The sequence below is a fragment of the Giraffa tippelskirchi genome, chromosome 4 (genome assembly GCF_054371585.1).
Source record: "Giraffa tippelskirchi isolate mGirTip1 chromosome 4, T2T-mGirTip1v1.2.pri, whole genome shotgun sequence".
NCBI lineage: Eukaryota > Metazoa > Chordata > Mammalia > Artiodactyla > Giraffidae > Giraffa > Giraffa tippelskirchi.
Window position 1 is genome coordinate 134,596,060 of NC_137278.1, and position 26,796 is coordinate 134,622,855.

A 26,796-nucleotide genomic window follows, 5' to 3' on the forward strand; every position below is an offset into this window, starting at 1 on the left:
TATGAATCAGCCATGGGTATACATATATGTCCCCTCCCTTTTGAAACCCTTCCCACCTCCCTCCCCATCCCATCCCTCTGGGTTGTCACAGAACACCGGCTTTGGGTTCCCTGTGTCATACAGCAAATTCCCACTGGCCATCTATTTTATATATGGTAATATATGACCAATCTAGATAGCATATTTAAAAGCAGAGACATTACTTTGCCAACAAAGGTCCGTCTAGTCAAGGCTATGGTTTTTCCAGTAGTCACGTATGGATATGAGAGTTGGGTGGTGAAGAAAGCTGAGCGCCGAAGAATTGTTGCTTTTGAACTGTGGTGTTGCAGAAGACTCTTGAGAGTCCCTCGGACTGCAAGAAGATCTAACCAGTCCATCCTAAAGGAGATCAGTCCTTGGAAGGACTGATGTTGAAGCTGAAACTCCAATACTTTGGCCACCTCATGCGAAGAGTTGACTCATTGGAAAAGACCCTAATGCTGGGTAGGATTGGGGGCAGGAGGAGAAGGGGATGACAGAGGATGAGATGGTTGGATGGCATCACCGACTCGATGGACATGGGTTTGGATAAACTCCGGGAGTTGGTGATGGACAGGGAGGCCTGGCATGCTGTGATTCATGGGGTTGCAGAGTCGGACACGACTGAACGACTGAACTGAACTGATATAGGTTTCAATGATACTCTCTCCATTCATCTCACACTCTTCTTCCCGCACTGTGTCCAAAACTCTGTTCTCTATGTCCGTGTCTCCTTTGTTGTCTTACAAGTAGGCTCATCACTATTATCTTTCTAAATTCCATATGTGCATGCATACTAAGTTGCTTCAGTCGTGTCTCTTTGTGACCCTATGGACTATAGCCCACCAGGCTCCTCTGTTCATGAGATTCTCCAGGCAAGAATACTGGAGTGGGCTGCCCTGCCCTCCTCCAGGTGATCTTCATGACCCAGGGATCAAGCCCAGGTCTGCTGTGTCTCCTGCATTGGCAGGCGGGTTCTTTACCACTAGTACCACATGGGAAGCCTAGATTCCATAAATATGTATATGTGTGTTCATATACAATGTTTGTCTTTCTCTTTCTGACTCACTTTTGAGGAGGCACAATGTGGTAGAACCAGGGCTTTGGAATTGGCAGAGGAGTCATCTGACTTTGGAGAAGATATTTATCTTCTTTGAGCTTCAGGGGAAAATGCAAAATGGCAAACCAACACCTACTTTGCTAAGGATTAAATGAGTGCCTTTGAGATAGACGATACTCAGTGAACTTTTGTTTTTTCCCCTCCACTTCATCACTCAGGAAATTGATCAAATCCAAGGGCTCTTTTGTTTCTGAGAAGGGTGCATACACATATGAGCTCTGTGGAAGTGACAGAGCTGAAGGGGACAGGGTCCTAAGAAGAGTCCTACAGAGTCATTAGATTTGGTCCTCTGAAAGCCGGCACGAAAAGAGCAAGAATGCTTTTGTCAGCTTCAGACAATGTGCTCTGGAACACTTACAAGGACTTAGCTTGTAAGTCCTGACTCTAGTGGGTCATTATTTTGCAATTTTATGATCATTTTTAAAGATGGGTTTGTTTATATTTGGTTTGATCTCTTAAATGTAAATTGGGGGGAAGTTCAACATAATACATTTGTTTGGAATCATTATACTCATGTTTTCAATATATGCTGGGTTTGATATTAAATCACTGAAGACGCTGGGGACATTTCTCATATATTTTATATAATCTCGGCATGTTTTATGACTACTATTCATCTCATGCCAAAATAAGAACATGCAAATGCCTCAAAAGAGAAAGTCTGTTTACTTTTACATTTAAAACTAAAAATTACTCATGGGCTAAAGGATTCTAGCTTATTGATTAAGGTTAAAAGTAGAATGTTGGATATTCCAGAGTTTAAATCTAGACGACACCTTTGTTTTTATAATCGTTAGGCCCATCTGGGGCTCTGTTTCATCTTATCTTTTCCGTTTCTAGCTATGAACATTGTGTACCAGTCTCCGCCTAGCAAGTATATTAACTACAGACTATTAAAATAAAGCACAAAAGGGAGGAAGGAGTGCAGAGATGGAGGAAGACAGCCTCTGAGGGCATTATTCTTCCTTCAAGAGATAGAAGAGAAATGACAGGAAATATTCCTAACTTGTACACCACGAGGTTCAAGAAAACCCACTTCCTGGTTTTTAGAAAAGCACATGAAACTTTGTGATTTTATCTTCCTGATCTGTCTAGTTCTGTCTGCACTTTATGTTGTTCTCTGTTATCAAAAAGTAGTCTTATTGTCCCTCTTTCTCATAAGATATTTTCAGGTTAACTTCTAAGAGATAATTTGCACGGATCTATAATAATTATTTTACCTTTTTTATTTCTAAGGGTTACTTTAAAAAAAACTCCAATCATTTTACCTTATTCTCTCATGCAAGAAATGCCTTAAAAGTTGCAATTTATCTAATAATGAAGCACTTTTAAAAAGCATACATATTTGAGTATTTCCTATAATCGAAAGCCTGTGACATTTTCCAGTATCAAAATGCAGTGGTGACTGCTGAACTCATTAGTCAAACGTTCAGAAACGTGACTGGTACTAGCTTCATATCCTCAAAGTCTCTGGCATACAGCTTCAGTTGCCAACCAGTGCTGTCATGGGATGTGCAGCTTCCAGCCTTTACCAAGTAGACCACTGTCACAGTGTTTTGTGGATTTGTGCTTGCTCAGTCTCTTCAGTCATGTCTGCCTCTTTGCGACCCTATGGATTGTAGCCTGCCAGGCTCCTCAGTCCTTGGGATTCTCCCGACAAGAATACTGAAGTTGTCATGCCCTTTTCCAGGGGATCTTCCTGACCCAGGGATTGAACCCATGTCTCCTGCATTGCAAGGCAGATGCTTTACTGACTGAACCACCAAGAAAGCCCTGCTCTGTGTGGATAATGATGTCTTAAAGTGCTGCTTTTTAATCCTGCATCTTACAGCCCTCTCAACTCTTCTACTAATTCATTGGGTTTCTTTAAAAGGTTTTCTTAGTTCATTCATTGTCTAACACAACCAAGTACATTTCCAGAGTAATTAAAATACACATTCTTGCACACAACCAAACAGCACAGAGCTACCATTGAACTCCTTTCCAGCAAGAGATATGCATATAAAATGTGGAATCAAAAAAGAGGAAAATACCAGCTAAGGGCTCTGTCTAGGGCTCCATGGTGCTGTAGGAGACCCTAGACTAGGGATCTGGTGGGGCTGGACATGCTGTCTTACTCTTCTGAGCCATAGTTGCTTCATATCAGACATAGAAGTTTCCCTTATGAAGACATTTGAGCACCAAGAGAGATGAGATCACAGTGCCAAAGCACTTAATAAATACTTATTGAATTAATAAGATCCTGAGGTCATGGTGTTTTAACAGTTGAGAAAACACAGTCACTGCTCTGTTCCCTTTCTTTGGGAGAGCTTGAAATGGCAAAAATTAGCTCGAATTATTCTATTTTTTTGCATAGTCAATGTGGGAGGAAAAATGTGGCTTTAAAAAGATTTCAACTGAAAAATATTTTCTTCTTTCAGGGCTTTCTCTCTCCCTCCCAAAGTATACTCATAAATAGGACTCAGTCCTTTTGTCTGGAAGGAACACTAGTATGAGGAGGAGAAAAGAAAAAAAAAAAGCTTTAAGTGTCATGTTTTTCCTCCCTTAATTCAGTGGCTTTGGTCACCTGAAACATAAATATAAATCAGAGCATTTACTAGATGTTTTTACTGTCTTCTTTTCCTTTGTGTGTATGTTCAGTCAGTTTACTAATGAAGATGCTGAAAGTCAGAAATTCCTGACAAATGGATTTTTGGGGAAAAAGAAGTTGGCAGATTATGACGATGAACATGTAAGTGATTCTCTGCTTTCCAGCAGTAAACAGGACTTGAGGATGTCTGATCTACCTGGGTCTCTGCAGGAAAGCAATGTGACTGAAATTTTCCAAGCCTTGATCAGCACATTCTCTGTTTATTCAGGCCCTTACTGGAATAAGGGCTTGTTTTTCCTGTTCGCCATATGGCTGCATAAATCATTTATGAAATTTATTTGTTTTTTGGAGAAATCATTCTAACTCAAACGTGATCTGCAGTCATACATGCTTTCCCTTCTTTCTATTACTCAACCTGTATTTTTTATTTTTACTGAGACCTCTGCTGAAATCAAGTACCACATTCCACAGAAAATTACACGCTTTTACTGAAGTTGAATCAGGGTTTTATTTGCTGTGATTTTACTTTAATCTTCAATTTTTGGTGGTAGTCTCTTCCAAAAAAGATAATAGAGGATAAGAATAATCCAAAAAAGGTTCATCCTTTGGTGGGTATCTGCTTATCATGTATCACTTTTTCTTCAAGCATCCTGGGACCACCTCCTTTGGAATGTCTTCATTCAACCTGAGTAATGCCATCATGGGCAGTGGAATCCTGGGCCTGTCCTATGCCATGGCCAACACAGGGATCATACTTTTCATGTAAGTGCCTGGACGTATCTACATGCAATTCAAAGCCTGTGCATACCTGGTGCTCTTTCAATTAATAAAATTTGATCTTTGTAAATAAGAATCATCTGAGAAAGTATTAGCATATTCTCTCTCTTTTTTAAACAAAACAGCAATGAGAAATAATCAGAGCAGTCTAATCCTGGTACTTGTTCGCCAGCCATCTCTATTCAAATGGCAGAAAGTTTATGTGTTTGAGCCCCCTTCCCCTAAAGTGCTCGGAGAAGGCAATGGCACCCTACTCCACTCCAGTATTCTTGCCTGGAAAAGCCCATGGACGGAGGAGCCTGGTAGGCTACAGTCCATGGGGTCGCTAAGAGTCGGACACGACTGAGCGACTTCACTTTCGCTTTTCCCTTTCATGCGCTGGAGAAGGAAATGGCAACCCACTCCAGTATTCTTGCCTGGAGAATCCTAGGGACGGCGGAGTCTGGTGGGCTGCCGTCTATGGGGTCGCACAGAGTCGGACACGACTGAAGCGACTTAGCAGCAGCAGCCCCCAAAGTGCTAGAACAGCCCTACCAGTCCAAAGTTATTCATTGTAAAATAATTTGGTGTTTAATAGTTTAAAAGATCTTTCCCAGTAGCAAATCTGACTTTATCACACTCTTAGGAAAAACATCCCCTCCTAAACTGGACCTGCAGAGTCCTGTGTGCCTCGATCCCATCTCAAGTTCCATCATCTGTTGCTCTATATGCCAGATACAATGGGCACAGGGGCCTGCTCTCCATCCCTTGAAGGTGCCATTCCCTCTTACCACAGGGCCTTTGCACATGATCTTAGAACCTTCTTCCTTTTCCTCTACATCTAGTTAACCCCCCATAACTCAGTTCAGCCTCACCTCAGTTATGCCTTCCCCCAGTCTCCATGACTGGGACAAACCACCTTATAGTCTCCTCACAGTGTTAGTATTTTAGTGCAGTTGTCTGATTCATTTGTTTAATGGCTCTCTCCCTTGCTAGACTATCATCTCCAAAGTGTCGAGCCTTTGGAGATGGCTCAACCTTGTTTTTATTCACCTCATGTCTGTATCCCCAAGACCTAGTAACAATGCTTGGCATGGGGAATTTTTGCAGAGTGGCCGAAGTTTATTCCTAAACCAATGCACTTTATCCAAACTTGGTCAAATGCTGCCTAGTGGCAGCAGCATCACAGAGCCGACCTGGAGGATGGAGACCACATTGTGACAGACAGCCACAAACATTTGTGCATTATGTACAGCCTGATATTTTCAAAGACACAGTTGGCAACAGTGAAATACTTCACAAGAATAAAGTTAGTCAGGCATCAGTGTAAATGTAGATCACAATCCCTAATGCAGTGCTGGAGTGTTAAATAACTGTCTAAGAATGTAACATTTATATTATAAATATATGCTATTTATGTTCCAAACATCACATATGATTAGATAATCACATAGCTATTTGAGGGTCAAGGATCAGGCTAGACTATAAATATTGATATTGTGTCAGTGCTTTGATTGAGCTGTTAGATTATAGTTTTTAGTTGAATAGGTTTTTATGTCAACTTTAGCTTTCTAAGCCATGTTTGAAATAAAGTAGTTTTAAAAAATTCTCAGATTCTTAATGGCTATATATGTAGTTGTATACTTTTGTATTACACTCTGTCTTCCAAACAAACAGTCTGCCTTCTCTGTACTAATTACACATACCATTAAAATTAATTAGGAGATTTTCATAGATCACTGATGAATAGAAGTAAGAGATACCTTCTCCGATTCTAGAGCCACAGATCATCTTCATGGGAAGAGAATATTCCACTTTTAAAACTGAGAGCCTCATTTTAGGCCTGTAAACATTTAGCAGATTAATTTGGCCGAAGCAATTAAATCATTAGAGATCATGAGATGTGTTTTGTGTATCCAAGTAGCCCAAAATGGATTCAGCAATCTCCCTTAATTCCCAACAAGTGACACAGGATTTCATTGGTGTTACTTTTAGTATTTTCTGCCAAAGCAAGTATATGTTTAGAATATAGAGTGTTCTCATTATTTATCCAGGGAATAAAATTATATAATCTGAATTGTGTAATTCTTAAAAACAGGTCAATTCATAAGCTGTATAGAGCAATAGATGAATAAGACATTGATTAGACAGTTCTGGTGAACACATTTTGTGATAAATAAGAGCACATTTTGTGATAAATTTATCACATTTTGTGATAAATAGAGCTAGAATTGTTAGAACATTTGTACCTCATTGTCTAAATCTATGTTTGCAAACTTAACTTCCCCAAGAATTACCAAAGAATTAGATCAGTTGTGGGGAGAATGGTTCGTGTGCTCTCATCATAGGAAACAGACAAAGAATATGATTTTTTTTTTCAGTTTCAGGTAAAGGTTACTATTGTTCCTTAATTTATTATATAATTGCTTCTATCTGCACTCTATTTTTGCTGTTCAGTTCTTGTTTTTGGAAAGCACTGATCACTGAATACATAAAGAAACCATATATGCCTGTGGACATGTGGAGGGCCCTGAACCAGAAATGATTCTTTTCTGAGTACAACAAAGGTTTTCCTGCAGCCTAGACTTACCTTTTTCTGTTTTTTCTATTATACAGGCATTTGCCAGACTCTCTGGTTCACACCTCTGATCATTCTCATATAATGGACAGACAATAGTAATGGAACTCAGAGTTTGCTTTGGCTTCTCTATTTCTAGATTTTAGATGGATATTTAGTCAGGTCATTGAATAGCCCTTCAATTATAAATATTCATGAGAATATCATGCAAATATGATATATATATATACATATGCCCCTTATACTGAGTAAGTAGATATAGTATTTACTAATTTTGCTGTACCTTTAGCATCTAAATTTTAAACTAGATTCTACTACTGGTAGTAGTAACACACTAAAAAAGATGTGTTAGGGACTTCCAGTAGTATGTTTTGGCCCATAAAATAAAGCCAATTTCAGTTCTGAAGCACTAAAGAGTATTTGTGACTTTCTGAAAAAGAATTTTTCAGCTTCCCCAAATCCACATACTCTTGGAAAGTTAATGATTGAAAAGACCAATGTAATAATGTATTGTAACATCATGTATTATTATGTCTTATTTTTTACAGAAATCTTATTGTCTCCTTTCTATTCCTTTCACAGAATCATGCTGCTTGCCGTGGCAGTCCTATCTCTTTATTCAGTTCATCTTTTATTAAAGACTGCCAAAGAAGGAGGTATGCTACTCCTTAGACACCAGACATGCCATTTTGATTCTAGTTAAAGGCATTTCAGTCTCCAGCTCCATACCTATAAGATGGTGTTAGTCAATTTTACATTTAATTTTCTTCTAATCCCAATCACATGACCTCTCCATGTTTTTAGTTATCTAGGCAAGTGAAAAATCAAGTAAAAGTGAAAGTCAGCCTGCTCAGGTTCAAGCCAAATAGAGAAAAAGACTTTTGGTGGATGATAGAAATAACAGTTCTGACTTGCTGCATGGAGCCAAGATGAATGAAGTCATCACTCCTTGTTTGGAGAACATTCACCATATTTTGTAATGGCTTTTGAGATTGCGTATTTGGGGTTTATGATTTCTATAGATGGTCGCTTAGGTCATTTAGGTGCTTGTGCTCACTCATGTCTGACTCTTTGTGACCCCGTGAACTATAGCCCCCTAGGCTTCTCTGTCCATGGAATTTTCCAGGCAAAAATACTGGAGCAGGTTACTATTTTCCTTCTCCAGGGGATCTTCCTAACCCAGGGGCTGAACCTGAGATCTGTGATTTCTATATGCTGTTTATTTACATGTTTGAGGCTCCAGTGCAGAATTATATTATAGAAATATCTTCATCACTAAAGCAGTTTCTTAACAAGGTTCTTTTCATTTCTGATTATAGGGTCTTTAATTTATGAAAAACTAGGTGAAAAGGCATTTGGATGGCCTGGGAAAATCGGAGCTTTTATTTCCATTACAATGCAGAACATTGGAGGTAAGAGGTTATAGCTTTCAACAAACCATTTAAACTTTCTAAAGGAGGTTCAAGAAATAAGAAAATTTAATGGCAATGAACAAGAATTTAAATAGAAATACCTGTTTTATCATTTTTAAATTTAATAAGTAAAGTTTCCTAAACAGATTTGCTATCTCTCTATAACCCAAAACATGAATATCTATATTGAAATGAAATACTATATAAACCTTATGAAACAAATTCTATAAAAAAATAAAGAATAAACCTTTCTTGATTTCAAATATATTTAAATATATATGATTGAGCATATTTCACAAAAGGAAAAATTCAGTATCTGAGGCACGTGGTAAATTTTGGGGTCATTGAGACACATCTCGTCCAGTCAGCCCACTGGGCAGTGTTCACAGAAGCTGTGCTAAGGTAAAAATCTGGTGAGGCATCGAAAGCGTTGTAAAACAGATTCCTATAATTCTTAGCAAATGATCATTTCCAGAGAGAGTTTAGAAGTATATATTTTTTAAGTGTGTTCCAGGTTATACTTTCCCACCAACTTCACTGGTCCTGTCATGTCTTTGACCTTCTAAAGACATTTTAATACATATTTCTGATGTCCTGTGACTATGTCCTCTGGTATGATCCAGACTATATCATCACATAGTGGCACTTATTTCCCCACCTCCTACCCAGTCCCCAAATCGGTTATTCCATCCTTCTGTTCTCTCATCTTCATGAACAGACAATACCAGCAGCATCCAGTTTCTTAAGCCAGAAATCTGGGGATCAGCCTAAACCTTTCCCTCTCTCCCTAACCCTGACCATTCAATTAAATACCAGCTCTTAAGAAAAAAAGAGAAGTGAAAGGCATAGGAGAAAAGGAAAAATATACCCATGTGAATGAAAAGTTCCAAAGAATAGCACGGAGAGATAAGAAAGCCTTCCTCAGTGATCAGTGCAAAGAAATAGAGGAAAACAATAAAATGGGAAAGACTACAGTTCTCATCAAGAAAATTAGAGATATCAAGGGAACATTTCATGCAAAGATGGGCACAATAATGATCACAAATGGTATGGACCTAACAAAAGCAGAAGATATTAAGAAGAGGTGGCAAGAATACACAGAAGAACTGTACAGAAAAGATCTTCATGACCCAGATAATCATGATGATGTGAGCCAAACATCCTGGAATGCAAAGTCAAGTGGACCTTAGGAAGCATCACTATGAAGTTAGTGGAGGTGATGGAATTCCAGTTGAGCTATTTCAAACCCTAAAAGAAGATGCTGTGAAAGTGCTGCACTCAATATGCCAGTGAATTTGGAAAACTCAGCAGTGGCCACAAGACTGGAGAAAGTCAGTTTTCATTCCAATCCCAAAGAAAGGCAATGCCAAAGAATGTTCCAACTACCACACAATTGCACTCATCTCACATGCTAGCAAAGTAATGCTCAAAATTCTCCAAGTCAGGCTTCAAAAGTATGTGAATCGTGAACTTCCAGATGCTGAAACTGGATTTAGAAAAGGCAGAGGAACCAGAGATCAAATTGCCAACATCCATTGGATCATTGAAAAAGCAAGAGAGTTTCAGAAAAACATCTATTTCTGCTTTATTGACTATGCCAAACCCTTTGACTGTGTTGATCACAACAAACTGTGGAAAATTCTGAAAGAGATGGGAATACCAGACCACCTTACCTGCCTCCTGAGAAATCTGTATGCAGGTCAGGAAGCAACAGTTAGAACTAGACATGGAACAACAGACTGGTTCCAAATCAGGAAAGGAGTATGTCAAGGCTGTATATTGTCACCCTGCTTATTTAACTTATATGCAGAATACATCATGAGAAATGCTGGGCTGGAAGAAGCACAAGCTGGAATCAAGATGGCTGGGAAGAATATCAATAACCTCAGATATGCAGATGACACCACACTTACGGCAGAAAGTGAAGAAGAACTAAAGAGCCTCTTGATGAAAGTGAAAGAGGAGAGTGAAAAAGTTGGCTTAAAGCTCAACATTCAGAAAACTAAGATCATGGCATCTGGTCCCATCACTTCATGGGAAATAGATGGGGAAACAGTGGAAACAGTGAAAGACTTTTTTGGGGGTGCTCCAAAATCACTGAAGATGGTGATTGCAGCCATGAAATTAAAAGACGCTTGCTTCATGAAAGAAAAGCTATGACCAACCTAGACAGCATATTAAAAAGCAGAGGCATTACTTTGACAACAAAGAGCCATCTAGTCAAAGCTATGTTTTTTTCAGTAATTATGTATGGATGTGAGAGTTGGACTATAAAGAAATCTGAGCACCGAAGAATTGATGCTTTTAAAGTGTGGTGTTGGAGAAGACTCTTGAGAGTCCCTTGGACTGCAAGGAGATCCAACCAGTCAATCCTGAAGGAAATCAGTCCTGAATATTCATTGGAAAGACTGATGTTGAAGCTGAAACTTCAATACTTTTGCCACCTGATGCGAAGAGCTGACTCGTTTGAAAAAACCCTGATGCTGGGAAAGATTGAAGGCAGGAGGAGAAGGGTACGACAGAGGATGAGATGGATGGCATCACCGACTCAATGGACATGAGTTTGAGTAAGCTCCAGGAGTTGGTGATGGACAGGGAGGCCTGGTGTGCTGCAGTCCATGGGGTCACAAAAAGTTGGACATGACTGAGCAACTGAACTGAACTGAACTGAACCATTCTTTCTCTTGTTTATCTTTTTAATCTTTCTCCTTTTAGTCTCATCACCACACCACAGATTGTTGCAGTAGACATCTAACTGATCTTTCTGTCTTGAGCTTCCCCTCTTCCATTTGTAATTCATCCTCCAAATTAACTTTCTCAAATCCAGATCTACCCTGCCTTCTCACATGCATAAAATTCTTCAGCATGCCTTCATTATCTTCAAGATAAAATTTAAACTCTTTAGTCTGACATATGAAGGTCTTAACCATCTTTCTTTGTCTACCTTTCCTGAAAAACCCCCTATCGATCTGTCTCTCTCTCTCTCCCTACCCATCTATCGTCTGTTCCTTATGTGTTCTGTGTCATAACTAACTACATTCAGCTCCCCTACTTTTACCATCCTCCAGCCCTACCACACACTCATTCTCTGGTTCTCCCTCTTTGGTTGTTCCCATGATCTATCATTCTCTAAGCTATTAGGTACTGGCATCTCTGGGCTCCTTTAACCTTGTTTGTATAGAACTGGTATGTTTTTGCTGTTCAGTTGCTCAGTTGTGTCCAACTCTTTTTGATCCCATAGACTGCAGCATGCCAGGCTTCCCTGTCCTTCATTATCTCCCAGAGTTTGCTGAAACTCATGTCCATTGAGCTGGTGATGCTATCTAACCATCTCAAGAGGTTTTTAAATCTTTGAGTAGAGAACAGACTTTTGGAGCTTGACGCACCTGAATTTGAGTTTGTTTCTGTCCCTATCTATGACCTTGGGAAAGTCACTTTACACATCTGCGTCCATTTTTTCCATCTATGTAAATGAGAGTAGTAGTTCATTCTCACAAGGTCATAATAAAACGGGTTCAGTGCATAATTCCTCCCCAGTTTTCTGGTTGTCCTTACATGGGATTTTTATAATTATAACACAAATACATGCTAATTATGAAAAACTAAAACATTACATAAATATACAGATTACAAAGAAATGTTTATGTAAATCAGCCTTAGAAAAAACCACTTCAGGTTTTCCTCTCTGTCAAATTTAACAAATATAGTATTATTGTTAAAATAGGATCATCTTATAATACTGATTTACAGCTTGCTTTTTATTTAATAATATGCCTTGAATGTTTTTGCATATTACTCTTTATAATGGCTTTTGAATTTTCCATTGTACAAATGCACAGTAATTGATTTACTGAATCACTTCATGAATGGTTTTGGAATGTTTCCAGTTTTTCACTATTGCAAACAATGCTGCAATAGATGAACTTGTATAGAGATCTTGCAAGGAGGCCATTCTTTCTGATTAATAAAATCATTGGAATTATCTGGGATTTCTAAAATGCAGCAATTTCTTTAAAAACCTTTATCTAACTATAATTGCTCCTACTAATGGATAGTTAGTAAAAAGATAAATAAAATCCAGTCATATCATAATGATTTGTATTTATGTCTGTCATATTTTTATGTAGTAAGAGTACAATCCCAGGTAGAATTTGGCAGTAATTGTTTCATTCTTTTTACTGGCATTGAGCCCCAAGCATATAAGTTGCCCAGCTTCCACCAAATAAATTGCTTTACATTTGGTTCAAATTTTCAGCCTTATTAAGATTTAATAAGTCAATCCTAAAGGAAATCAACCCTGAATATTCATTGGAAAAACTGATGCTAAAGCTGAAGGTCCAATACTTTGGCTACCTGATGTGACTCATTGGTAAACATCCTGATGCTGGGAAAGATTGAGGGCAGGAGAAGAAGGGGGCAACAGAGGATGAGATGATTGGATGGCATCATTGACTCAATGGACATGAGTGTGAGCAAACTTTGGTAGATAGTGAAGGATAGGGAAGCTTGGTGTGCTGCAGTCCATTGGGTTGCAAAGAGTTGGACTGAACAGGTACAATGAAGATTTAAATATCAAGCATTTCATAGTAGGAGATTTAAATTTAAGGATTTCATAGGAGTCCTTTGCAAGTGATCTAATATACTTATTTGGCCCACAGAACTAACTGGACATACACATACTCAGCCCTGATACCAGTAGGCTGAGTGGCAACAGCATTGTCTATTGTTCCAAGGATAGCTACTATTATGCTTCTAAACAATGGAATAACCTATAACATGGTCTCTCAATCAAGCCCCACCACACACACACACAGTGTGGCTTTAAGGGAGTAAGATGAAATTTCATACACCATTCCTGAAAATTTCTCACTTTGGTTACTCTATGTGATTAATGGTTATTGTGGCCTAAAAGAAATCACTTGCATTTCTGTATTTAGCAATTCCACATTTAGAACGTGTAAGTCTCTCAATACCCTGAAAAATTAACACTGACCATGGATGTTTCAACATCAGCAGAATAATGTTGATATTATCCAGACAGGTCTGGATCATTCTGAATTTTTGAATACCAAACACATTAACAGTGGTGACATCACTGAAAGTCAGCAATTAACAGCTCTAAAATTGAATGGTACCTCACTGAACTAGTTAATCAGAAATATCTCCTCTGTTTACCCTCCGTAAGATTTAGCTTTAGCCAAGGTCTTTGTAAAGATTAACCAAGTCATGTTTACAGAAGACACATCAGGTATTGTAAAAATCATTTCATTTCACAATAGAGGAGAAACACTGGCCTGAAATTAGGGAGCTTATATTTTGGATGTGGTCTGTCATTTTTCAAGCTGTGTGATGTTGGACATGTCATTTAAGCTCTCATAATCATTATATCCTCCGCTGTGGAATGAAGATGATAAGATGCATCTTGTTCTTTCATATGGCTTTTCAGCTGACCACGTGCAAAACAAAACCATGTGGAGAATGGTTATCACTATTATTACTTTTATTTGAGGTTAAGGAAATATTTTAAACTATTAATAGTTCAATTTGCAACTTGGATCGCTGCTTGAAATGTCTGTTAGCAAAAATTCACTAGAAGGATGTAGCACACACTTAAACCTTGCAGTGTGAAACTTGTCGGTGTTACTTTCAGTTGAGCCTTTTGACCGTGTGTGAAATAGCAAATTAGTATTATTCTTCACTGAGTGGATGGACTTTGGAAAGGGATGTTGCATAAATCCCCCAAATTATATGTTATTGCGCATGTCTATATAAATGTTTATCCAGAGAGAGGGTTTGCACATTTTTATAGGTCAAATTTTCAGAAGAGTACATGATCACACGTGCATCACTTGTAGAGATGCTCAAGAAATTTTGCCACTTTGTTATGATTTCTTAGTTGGACAAAGGATATAGAAAAACACTTCTTTGATAAAGGTTAGAGAAGCTATCCTCTCTTGTACTTTTCTTCTTTATCAATCCAGTATGACTCCAATTTGGAGAATCAGCAGTCTGAGATTTTGTGTACCCCTCATGGAGATCACAGAGGACTAAACTGGTGTCCACCTATGGAGGGCAGAGTGACATGTACTCTACCCAACTCCACCTTGCAACTCTACCCCCTCTCTTGTGGTTCACACCTTTGGTTGTCAAACCTCTGCCTGAGTTTTAGATACAAACAGGCACACAAGTAAGGCCATGATGACTACTAACAGGAAAGCTTCAAAACTGCAGCTTCACTGAAAACCTCAGAGCTGGATTTAACACAGAATCAGCATTGATACTGTCAGCAAACGTCCATTGGGAAGAGCTAAAGGGCCCAATATCCATTTATGAGAAGAACTTGGAAGGCATACAGAATACACAGGGGGTGGCTTTTCTTTCGGTTTGGGAATTACTGAGAAGTTGGGATGTCCCCAATGCCTGGACTTCTCACAACTTGCCTGTGACGTTGGTGCCATAAACACCACTAAGCTGTCACGTTTTCCATTTTAGCCATGTCAAGCTACCTCTTTATCATTAAATATGAACTACCTGAAGTAATCAGAGCATTCATGGGACTTGAAGAAAATACTGGGTATGTCTTCTGTTTTCTCTGTAACATCAATAGACTCATTCTACTTTGTCTTTTCTGATCCTAATATTCTGGTCTTTCTTTTCTAGAGAATGGTATCTCAACGGCAACTACCTCGTCATATTTGTGTCTGTTGGAATAATTCTTCCACTTTCTCTTCTTAAAAATTTAGGTAAAGTTATTTTCCATTTTGATTTTCATTTCATATTCTAAGAGGTAAGCTGATTGTGGATGCCATATTCACCTTCTGGAATTTCCTACCTCCTAGGTTACCTTGGTTATACCAGCGGATTTTCTCTTACCTGCATGGTGTTTTTTGTCAGTGTGGTAAGTGATTTTTGACATGATCCTTGTAACTTGGTAGGCATGTGATGCTTTCAGTGCCTGAAATGGTGTCCTAATTTTTGTTCAAGCACATCATTAGCATGAAATAGTTCTTGCATCACAAGCACTTTTCTTGTATTGTCATTTGGAATGAGAGAAGAATAGTCATGAGTTTAAATATGGTTAGTTAGAACGTCAAGACCATTGCTAATAGTATGTTCTAGGCACACTAGATGTTATAGTTGGACAAAAGGAACACTTCAGCAGGAATGTGACAATAACTCAGTGTTTAAAAAGGTGGAGGAAGAAGAAGTGAAGAGACCCAGAAAATAAATGAATAGACTCTAGAATTATCCACATTTGCATGAATCAGCCATTTTCTCTTACTCATTCTACCCATGAAGAGAAGGTGACCACAGGGGAATTAAAGAAAGAAATCCTTTCCCGCCCTATCCCACTCCCCTCTGAAAGGAGGAATTTCAGCTAATATCATGAACACCGACATTTATATAGCATTTCTCCAAAGAGGCAAAGGAGGAAGGAAGAGTTTCTGATGACTATTTTCATTAGTTTGAAGAAATGAAAGAGATGAAATGCATCAAGAAAATGATCATTTTTCTCATGGAAGAGTATGCATGAAGCTTAGGATAGATTCACACAAAATACTGTCTTGTTGCAAACCATAGCTCCAACTCCAACCATAGCTCCAGCTCCTTCCCTTGAACAGAAGCTATAGGGAGTCTCCATCATCCATTAGTCTAAGAGGAATCTTCAGCAGACTTCCCACATGTCTACCCCATAAACCAACCATATGGATTTTTGTTTCATTGTTTTCCTCAAAAGGCTGACTCTGTTGGTATTGTTGTTAATGATCTGGTTTAGGTGATTTACAAGAAATTCCAAATACCCTGTCCTCTGCCTATTCTGGATCACAGTGTTGGGAATCTGACATTCAACAATACAGTTCCAATGCATGTGGTGTTGTTACTCAACAACTCTGAGAATAGTGGTGTGAACTTCATGATGGATTACACCCACCAGAATGCTGCAGGACTTGATGAGAACCAGGCCAAGGGCTCTCTTCATGGCAGTGGAGTGGAGTTTGAAGCACACAGTGATGACAAGTGTCAGCCCAAATACTTTGTCTTCAACTCCAGGGTATGTGAGAACCAGAGGCCTCTAAGAGCCTAGCAATGGAGTCTCTGAGTTTTTATTTCAGAAGCTGAGATGGCCTGAGGTAGCCCTCTGTGTTGGAATGTTAAATATGCGGTGTTATCTTTGTTTTTCAGACGGCCTATGCAATTCCCATCCTAGCATTTGCTTTTGTATGCCACCCTGAGGTCCTTCCTATCTACAGTGAACTTAAAGAGTAAGGCAGCCATCATTTTAACGTTTAAACTTGCTTTGAAAATGTGCTCATATGTTCAAAGGTGCTTTATACAGAAGCATAGTTTACAGCTTTGTCTTTACAGAAAGTTTATGCTGTAACCACTCATCAGTAACGTGCTTTAACCACAAAGGTGTGAATCAGCCCCTTCACTACTTTCTTTTCTCCTACTCCTTCATCCTAATGATCCAGGTGAGGGGCTCAGGGGGAGGAGGAGCCCATGTCTGCAAAGATTTTGGCAGGCATGGGGAATTTGAATTTGAAATTGGTGGGAAGAAAATGTCACCTGAGCTGGAAATGACCCACACCCATGCAGACCAAAAATTATGATTAGGGTGGCCTGGCTAAGCAGCTTCTTCTTTTACCCCGAGGGGAGGGTGTCATATAATAATTCTCATCTTCTTTACTGAGACTTCAATACTCAGTTCTCACTAAACAACAATAACTTGCCCCATATATTCAGATTTACTTCTTGAAAAACTTTTAGAGCACTTCAATTTGATTTACTTGGAAAGTCCTATGTAGCAGTTCATCTACACTTGATCTTAGCTGAAAGACAGAGAGGTGATAGCTATTACCCTAGAGACCTGATGATGGTTTAAGCAGCCAGGTGCCTCCAGAATGGTTTCCAGAAGCTGCCCAGGTAAAAATACCCAGCTTTCAGGTAGTCTGGACTCCTAGAAGGATTGTTTTGTTGATTCTAGTGGATTCTTGTCCTCAAATCTATCTCACTGTGAAGTATGAAGGCTTTCTACATTAGAAGCCAGTTTGACCTTTGTGTCAATTACACTCTCAAACGTGCAATAGACAAGCATACTTATCAACATAAAATAAGCTGATCCTTTTCTAGGAAAATAGTTATTTGTAAGACTGAAGAAGTAGCATTTAAGAAAAATGGAAGTAAATCCGACACAATTCTCGAAGGCAAATTTAAATAAGTGATGTTTTTGCACTAAAAATGTGATTTTATAATAAGCAACACAGACATATATTATTTTCTTAGTTTTTAAATTGCAAAAATGTAGTATTTTCATCAGTTCAGAAAATCAAAACTCAATGTCCTTTATCTTTTTTAGTCGGTCCCGGAAGAAGATGCAAACGGTGTCGAATGTCTCCATCACTGGGATGCTCGTCATGTATCTGCTTGCTGCCCTCTTTGGTTACCTAACCTTTTATGGTAGGTCACTCTGTCAAAATCATTCTCTTTGTGCAAATCCTAGTTGGACAGATCATTAACCTGGTAGGTATAATTCTTTTAATTACTCTCAATAAACAGCATGATCTATAGATACACATACTCAATTAGCATGCTATTTTAGCCTCCTCATTTGATCTAAGAAAATGGCTTAAGAAAAATTGAATTAGGCTACCTAACAGTTTAATAACAGTAATAATTTGTGAATTCCCTCATATTTTATAAAAAAAATCTCTCAATCATAATTCCTTTTCTTAAGGGATAAAGGATATTTCAGCTGTATGTTGTAAAGCTGTTTTGGTAGAATAACTAATTAACAAACAAATAGCAGAAAAAGTACAAAGTCCTTGAGTTGGAACCTGCTTCTTGTTTACCAGTCAAGTCAAATCTGGAGGCCTGGAGCATTAGACAAATTTTCTGGCTAATTTCATTCTATTCTATTATAGTGACTGGTTTCTAAGTGAAGAGGACTTGACAGAATTCCTTTCAATCTGGGGACATATTATCAAAAAACAAAGTGACTCTGGTCACATTAGATTATGCTGAAAATATTTGCTCTGTGGATACAAAGGGATCAGGATTGTTCTTCTCTTCCCTGAAGTATGGCCCTATAGATGAGTTTCAGGGAATCAAACATTAATATTAATCAATGTTATCAACTTACACATATTTTTAAAATAATACTCTCTAATGTTTTGTATTTTTTTCTGACTGACTCAGCAAATTAAATTGATTGCAAGACAAGTTGGGGAGGAAGAGGCTGGAGAGGGCACCATTTGCTTGGGTTTTTTTCTTTTTGACTAATATTTGGTTTTTAACCAAGCTCTGGTTTAGATTGGGCATAAACTCTGCTGGTTATAAATTAATGGAAGTCAGGACAATGTCATTGATAGTATTTCTAGCTTCCTTTGATTTGAGGGAAGGAGTGGGAAAATCAGAGTACATCTGATTCTGTAAGTATTTCCTTATCATGTGTGCCTGGAATTCTGAATGAAATGTGTTTTCCAGGAGGGCAGCATCTTAATCTTAGGGCAGTCTTCATTGAAGACTCTATAGCAATCATACTACTTCATCTTTGCATTGTTACTTAGTCTCAGTTCAGTTCAGTCACTCAGTGGTGTCCGACTCTTTGTGACCCCATGGACTGCAGCACACCAGGCTTCCCTCTCTATCACCAACTACCAGAGCTTGCTCAAACTCATGTCCATCGAGTCGGTGATGCCATCCAGCCATCTCATCCTCTGTTGTCCCTTTCTCCTCCTGCCTTCACTCATTCCCAACATCAGGGTCTTTTCCAATGAGTCAGTTCTTTGCATCTGGTGGCCAAAGTATTGGAGTTTCAGCCTCAGCATCAGTCCTTCCAATGACTACTCAGGACTGATTTCCTTTAGGATTGACTGGTTTGATTTCCTTGCAGCTACTTAGTCTAATGAGTCTCAACTCAGTGAGACAAACAAAAACTTGACAAAGTCCAAGAATATGTCTATCAGAGTCATGAAGGGGTCATAACTGTTGAGCTTGAAAAAGTATTAGAGATCATTTGTCCTAGGGCTTCCATACTGGGTTTGGAGAAGCTGCATCAGGGCTCACTAGGTAGGTGGGAGAGAAAGGAGATGGCAAGATGTCAGGGACAGAATGATAAAGCTTAGTTGTTTCATCCCTTTCAACCAGAGGACCTCAGCCTGTCCTGTTTTGTGATGCTTCTGTAAAGCAGAGAGATTTATCACAATGTCAGTGACCCAGAGAAGAGCCTTAACAATTTTATATTAAATCCTGCAACTTTACAAGCTTCAGGACCCTTTGTTCATTTGAACAAAGGTCACACAGGTGGCTCAGCAATAAAGAATCCACCTGCAGTGCTGGAGACGCAACAGAGGCAGTTTCGATCCCTGTGTCGGGAAGATCCCCTGAAGAAGGCCATGGCAACCCACTCCAGTATTCTTGCCTGGAGAATCCGAAGGACTGAGGAGCCTGGTGGGCTACAGTCCATAGGATTGCAGAGTTGGACACGACGGAAGTGACTTAGCGAACACACACACACACACACACACACACAACTAATAAGTTGAGACAGGATAAAAGCAGAGGTATCTGGATTCTCAGATCTGGGTTCTTCCTACTATACTGTGTTCTTCCTATAAAACGTTGTCATAGGTGAGCAGTGCCGACTTGACTACACCAGTGGACTCATTCTCCTCTTCCTCTTTGCAGGAGAAGTTGAAGATGAGTTGCTTCATGCTTACAGCAAAGTGTACACATTTGATACCCCTCTCCTCATGGTACGCCTGGCTGTCCTTGTGGCAGTAACACTAACCGTGCCCATAGTGCTGTTCCCTGTAAGTACCTGGCTTTGATAAAGGAATCCTGCTTGATCACATAGATTAGTACATATGCTCTGACTTGATGTTGATTTAATTAAAATGAATTCCTGAGAACGTTATATTTTATATAGCATTTTGAACCTACTGACTATGTAATATGTAGATACAGCAAGTATTTTTAATTATTTATTTACTTATTAAAAGTTAAAAAAAAAATTTGGCCAAGTCATCCAGCTAGCCAGATTTTAGTTCATCGACCAGGAATCAAGCCCATATCTCTGGCAGTGAAAGCACAGAGACCTAATCATTGGACTACCAGGGAATTCCGTAGAGCGAGAATTTTTAAATGCTAAGTACTTTTCAAATGTAGGGAAAAAAAATCACCAAATTTGTTTCTATGTATTTATTTGTTTTATGGTTTTATTGAGATTGAAATTTGTTTTTAACCTAAAATTTAAAAAAGCAGATCTTGAGCTTCTCTCTTATAGATTAGTAGGAATGAGTAATAATTCATACAACTTTTGAAGTTGGAAAGCCAAAACCACATTCACTTTCAGATTATATTGAATTTTTACCACAGTTCTGAAGGTATTTCAATTTTTTACCTCCTAGTGCTATTATGCTGCCTTAACATTCAAAAGTCATCCTATTTAATCTGATTCTTAAAGGTGAATGAGAAGGAGATTCATGTTAAGTAAATGACACACTACAACCAAATTTCCTTTAAAAAAAAATAGTCATATTATCCATCATATATCTCTTCTACTGCTTCTAAGACTGACACATACCTTCTTGTCGAACTGGTACTGGGACAGTCCCTTCATGGCATTTACCGCTGGGGTCAGTTGTTATGGGATCATAGAGCAGGGCTGGTTGTGGAGACTTGAGTTACAAGTTAAAACCACTACCTATGGAGAAACACAAGTCTGCACTTTCCTGCCAACTCTCCTTCCTTTCATAAACACTGAATTTACCATTCGTTTTAGGGGAAAAATTAGCAGCACAGTAGTCAGCACTGTCCTGTACAGAATGTTCCATACAGGGCCAAACAGATGAGGGCTAGTCATATAATGACACTGTGGTCACTTTAAATGCAGCTTGTATGCTGAAATATTTGTTGGCACATTCCTTTTTCATGAGCGCATGAATCAGATCTTTATTACAACAGCAGCTAAGAGTTTACTTTTAAATAATGTCTTGTCTCTCATTTATCTGAAAGTATTTCAAATGTCATGCACACAGCTTTAGCCTAAAGTCAGCTCCATTGTAGGTATAAGGCAGAAAACAGCTGTAGACAGAAACTGTACCATAGGGTAAAACTTCCAAGCAAACAGCATCACCAAGAAAAGAATATCTGGAACCCTTCTTTTTGTGTGTAAAGATATTACTGATTAAATTCTGGCACACAGTGGGCACTCATATCATTGTTGAATCAAAGCATTTTATAAAAGAAATCTGTTATGTGCTTCTGCATTGTTTTTTATTTTTTATTCATAAGCCCTAAATGAGGTGCTTTCAAGCCGAGGTCTCGGGAGATTAATGGACTTGGTTGTGTTACCCAGCTAGCTGGTAACATTTGAGCTAATGCATTGCTCACGGATGACACTGATGGCTGTAGTCATAATCATGGGAAGTAGAAGTTAGCATTTCATTTGGTGATGATCATTTCACTTTGACATTAACAATCCAGATTGACCATAGAAATTCTTCCCCTGTATAACAGATAAGGCGTTGGCATAAATCCGACCATCAAGAATGGCAACACATTTCCCTTTAGATGTATCTCCCGTAGTGGTGTAGAAGCATTTCCCATCCAATGCCCATTAAAACCAAAATTGACCATTAGAACCAAATTTCAGAAAGCATAACTAACTGCTATCCTTCAATATGTATTTTCATTCAACATTAGCAGTTATGAAACATTTTGTTTGTAAATCCGCCTCACCCTTACAGTGTTACATTGAGAGGGTCTATATAACTGTCCACATTTTCCCCTAGAGGTTAGGGGTGTGCACAGTGACCAGCATAGGATGAGCTCAACCATGTTTGCTAAGGAAGACGATCTCCAGATGAAACTTGCCTTCTCTTAAATTGTATGAACTGCCTTGTCTAGCAAAAAAGACATAGACTCTTCCCCTTGCCAACATCTGCCATGAGCTTCAGTTTGAGTGAGGATCTCGGCTACCTGAACCAAGCCTCCATGTTTTGATGGATGACATAAAAATGGGTTTGGCCTCCTTGTCCCAGTTAAGTACATTCAGGCTGCATTTTAGTCACTTCTCTCCCAAAATGGTAGAAATTGGTTGTGTTGCATTTCTTTGTTTCTTCCAATTTCTAACCAAAATTTTCCATGTGTCGCATGCTGAGTCAAATAGCATGGTTCTCCTGATGAGTTTCTTTGAATTAAGAAAGTCTTGACCAATACATTTATTTACTTTGTTTTGATATCCCCACACATAAATAATAAAACAAGCAAAACCTAAATTGGATTCGGTTTAATCTGGATTAAAATCTATCAGTTTCAGGTATTTTTGGTATTCTCCATTTTTCAACAAATATATTGGTCATTTTTCTTAGGAGCCCAGGAAGAGATAACAAAGGTTTTGCTGCCAGTGGTGGTTGGGTTTTCCTTTTATCTCTCCGTTTATTATCTTTCTTTTTTCCAGACAGCATTTTCCTCCTTAGAAAAGGCACAAAGTATTTATTGAACAAATAAAGAGAATTAAGGCTAGTTTTTCTACAAGCTGCTCAACATTTTTTCTTTCTTAGCTGGAGAAGGTGATATGGGGCTGGGGTGTCTATTATGGAATTGACATTTTCAGCTTGTGCTTCTCTTTATGCAGAAAATGCACACATTTTCATGAAAAACAGAAAAAACACAAAGACTCAAATTCTACTCACTGCACCTTTTTCTCTTTAAGAAAAAAGAGAGATCATGTCTCGGATCCTCCAGCTACTTCCATTTCATTTTATTTTAGTAAAACCATTCTTTTCACTTATGTTGCCTTCAGATTTCCTGTTTTGAAGTGAATATGGATGTAGGCATAGAAATATGGCAGATGTTTCTATGTCTGGAATAGCACAGTGACCATTGGTATTTCCTACACTCTTTGTCCTACACAATCCTGCAAAGTGAAGTATGGTTCACTTCTAAGCAATAGAATGGATTTTTTTTTTTTAGAGTTGAGAACAAAGGGTCCTGCTTTCCAATTGGCCTCCACACTTCTGACTTTTCCATTGGGCCCCCATATTAGAACACAATACCTCCTATTAGGCTCCTGTTTGGAACATTAAATCTGGAAATAACATGTTTTCTCTAGAGCTGCATGGAACTTGTCTGGAATCACTTTGGGGAACTTTCCTCCCCACAGTATCTGACCCACATTTCCAGGTTCTTATCAGTTTGTGTTAGTAGAGAAAAGGACACGGAGATAAGTCAGTAATAAACCAGAGTCACCTCTGTCCTGACATAGGTAAATAGAGCTGCTGGGGACCTCGAGATCCCAGGCTCACTCCACAAGGCAGTGTTTTTATGTGTAATGACTAGCAAGTTTCATTCTGTTTTTTTCCACCATCTCCCATCTCCCATCTCCCATCTCCCTCTTTGCCCTATCGCTCATTTTAGGAATACATGGGCAACTCTATACGCCTTCAGTTCTGTCTGAGATTTTGTTATTCCTTGTTCATTCTGAAGCACAAGCTTTCACCATTTACTTCAACCATTATTCCTGTAAACTTTCTGTACTCTTACATCATTAAGCCAAATTGTAATGTTTTTGAGAGCCATGAGATCTTAGGAAACTGTATTTATTTACATTCAGACACCCAGTACATATAGGCTTGCCTCTAACTCAGCTTATACAATTAAAGGTATTATTACAATAAAGGACTAAAAAGCATAAACATGTGACCCCCTGCTTGAAAATAACCTGTATTCTACTTGTTTATGCTATAACTTTATCACTTTCAGACAAATCCTTAAAACCACAGAAAGCTTATTTTAAGCATGTTAAGTTTGGACAGCATTGAATAAGCACTAATTGTCAGACATAATGTAGAATTAATAAACTATTGGGGAAAACAAAGTCAAACCTTTTGTTTTCCTCGTCTACTTTTCAGAGTTGTGTAATTTTCACTCATCCAATTTTTAAAATCCATTACAAACTCACTCTTAAACGGTTTCCAGAGACTATACAGATTTGCCATTCTGGAAATGAAACTACCTTTTAAACCTAAACAGATGGCTTTAATTTTTGGTGGACTGGCATGAAAAGAATGTTACATTAGACACTGAGGCAATTCCACTCAAAGTTTTTGTTATTTGTATGTGTTTTTCAAAATATATTTTACTTTTCTTTCTTTTCAGTGAATTCCAATCTTTCCACTATTAAGAGACTTCAGGAGCAAAAGTTTAAGGTGCAAATCAATTCCACATTTCTAAAAATAAGAAGTCCTAGCTTAACTGAAGTGCTCATTTATTGAAAAGCCAATAAACTAATTCCACTAAGTTCAAAAGTGTCTTCTAAAAGATTCCAAAGATAAGAATATTTTCAACTTTGTGAAGCTGTACAAACATAAAAGGCTCTCCCTCCCTCTACCCACAAGGATCTTTTCCTCCGGTTACATCAGGGTAACTTGAGCAGATGCTACAATTGGAGCCTACCTGACCCTTCACCTACTTATTTCAGCTGCTGCAATAGGACTGAAATCTCATAAGAATCCTGAAGGGAGGGGAAGGATTTGTTCTGTTCAATTCATCGACATTTATTGGTGCCTTCTGCATGTGAGACACTAAGATAGAAACTCTGAGGAATGTTAAGATTGTTAGGTCTTGTTCTTTGCCTTGTGTGCATTTATAATCTATACTGGGAGCCAGGGAGGTGATGGGGGGAAAAAGAAAGAAGTAAACACGAAAAGTATCATGTTTCTTAAAATACCAGGTGGTAAAAATGTTAAATACAGTGTGAATCTAAGAGATGCCAGATTGGTAAATGTTCTGCTCACAATCATATGCAAATAAATTCAGTGCTTGCCCTTCATACTTAATCCTGGCTGATGAGACATAATTAGAAATCAACAGGGGTTTTTCTGTGTCTCTGAATTATATATCTTATCTGTTCTTTTATATCTTTCTGACTGAGATTGTTTTCAAGAAAAAAATTCTGAAAACTGAGAAAGTAAGCACAAGATAGATTGCCAAGGAAAAGTGACTCCCTCCCAAACATAAAAAATCAGCATCAAACTTACACAACAATATGAATGTATCTAATACCACTGAACTGGAGACTTAAAAATGGTTAAGATGATACATTTTATGTTATCTGTACTTTACCACAATTTTTTATGTTTTTGGAAAAATATCAGCATCAAGATCTTTTGTGGGGGAAAAGAAAAACAAAGAAAATGCTTTAGAGGGATGAGAATATTTGAAAAAGTAGATGAAAACAAAGCATTGACCCAAAGGGGATAGGAGGAGTGGGAGGGGAAATACATTAGGTGTTTGGGATTAACATATACACACTACGGTATATAAAATAGATAACTAACAAGGACCTACGGTGTAGCAGAGGAAACTACAGTCAATATACTGTAATAATCTGTAATGGAAAAGAACCTGAAAGAGAATATATATAGTCATACATAAATATGTATAATTATATGTATAATTGAATATTTATAATATATGTATAAATATATATAATATACATGTACATGTATAAATATGTATAATATTATGTATAATTGAATTAGTTTGCTGTGTACTTGAAACTAACATAATACTGTAAAAGAATTTTCAATAAAAAAATAACACAAAGCACTGACCTTGCCTTTGAACTTTCCTATTGCAGATTCGCACATCAGTGACCACACTGTTATTTCCCAAAAGACCATTCAGCTGGATAAGGCATTTCCTGATTGCAGCCATAATTATTGCTCTTAATAATGTTTTGGTCATCCTTGTGCCAACTATAAAATACATCTTTGGATTCATAGGTAAGTTTCCAAAAGGCTTTTATTTAGTCAACTCGAGCTGTCCATAAATGGAGAGCAGGGAGCCAGTGATGAGAGGTCAGGGATCCTAGTCCATCTCAAGCTCCCAGAATTCCTAGTAGCCCAATTGGGCTCCAGTTGGTCACCATCCCTTCCTCCCAGGTGACACTGGACTTTATGGACAGGACCAGAAAATGTTGGTGCTAAAACCTACCTTATAGGTCATCTAATCTAGTTGCCTTTTCCGACAAACAATGCAACTTAGCCCTATAGAAGTCAAATCATATGTTGGAGTGAACACAGGATTTGGACTGAGGTCTTAATTCTGCATCAAGAAAAAAAAAAAAGGAGGAAAGAAGGTAGATTCTACTTAAATGATCTGCGAGTATCAGCTGAGCATTAAAGAATGTCTTTGGAGAAAGAGGAGATTGACTTTGTAGAGCATATTATTTCTCTTAACTGGGTGACCCATTAATGTGTTTAATTTTCCATTCTGCTGATTTGAGGGTTTACTCACATTTTAAGTACAATAT

The 26,796-nt window shown here is 38.3% G+C and overlaps 1 protein-coding gene and 1 long non-coding RNA gene across 28 annotated transcripts in view; one reads left to right on the forward strand and one right to left on the reverse strand.

Annotated features, from left to right (window-relative positions):
- Positions 1–21,218, reverse strand: part of LOC145503513 (uncharacterized) — a 31,258-nt gene extending 10,040 nt beyond the window's left edge. The window contains exon 1 of the long non-coding RNA XR_014051523.1: positions 21,061–21,218. This is a non-coding gene — a long non-coding RNA (uncharacterized LOC145503513). The remainder of the gene's footprint in view (positions 1–21,060) is intronic.
- Positions 1–26,796, forward strand: part of SLC38A4 (solute carrier family 38 member 4) — a 77,790-nt gene that overhangs the window by 45,005 nt on the left and 5,989 nt on the right. For 20 of the 27 annotated variants that reach the window (XM_081483103.1, XM_081483084.1, XM_081483091.1 and 17 more), the window contains 12 exons: positions 3,779–3,869; positions 4,375–4,490; positions 7,645–7,718; positions 8,382–8,474; positions 14,967–15,048; positions 15,135–15,217; positions 15,314–15,372; positions 16,252–16,527; positions 16,659–16,738; positions 17,833–17,933; positions 20,163–20,287; positions 26,122–26,266. In XM_081483103.1, coding sequence (XP_081339229.1) covers positions 3,779–3,869; positions 4,375–4,490; positions 7,645–7,718; positions 8,382–8,474; positions 14,967–15,048; positions 15,135–15,217; positions 15,314–15,372; positions 16,252–16,527; positions 16,659–16,738; positions 17,833–17,933; positions 20,163–20,287; positions 26,122–26,266 — 1,325 coding nt within the window. The remainder of the gene's footprint in view (positions 1–3,778; positions 3,870–4,374; positions 4,491–7,644; positions 7,719–8,381; positions 8,475–14,966; positions 15,049–15,134; positions 15,218–15,313; positions 15,373–16,251; positions 16,528–16,658; positions 16,739–17,832; positions 17,934–20,162; positions 20,288–26,121; positions 26,267–26,796) is intronic. The other 7 variants (XM_081483107.1, XM_081483109.1, XM_081483108.1 and 4 more) reach the window with 1 other exon arrangement.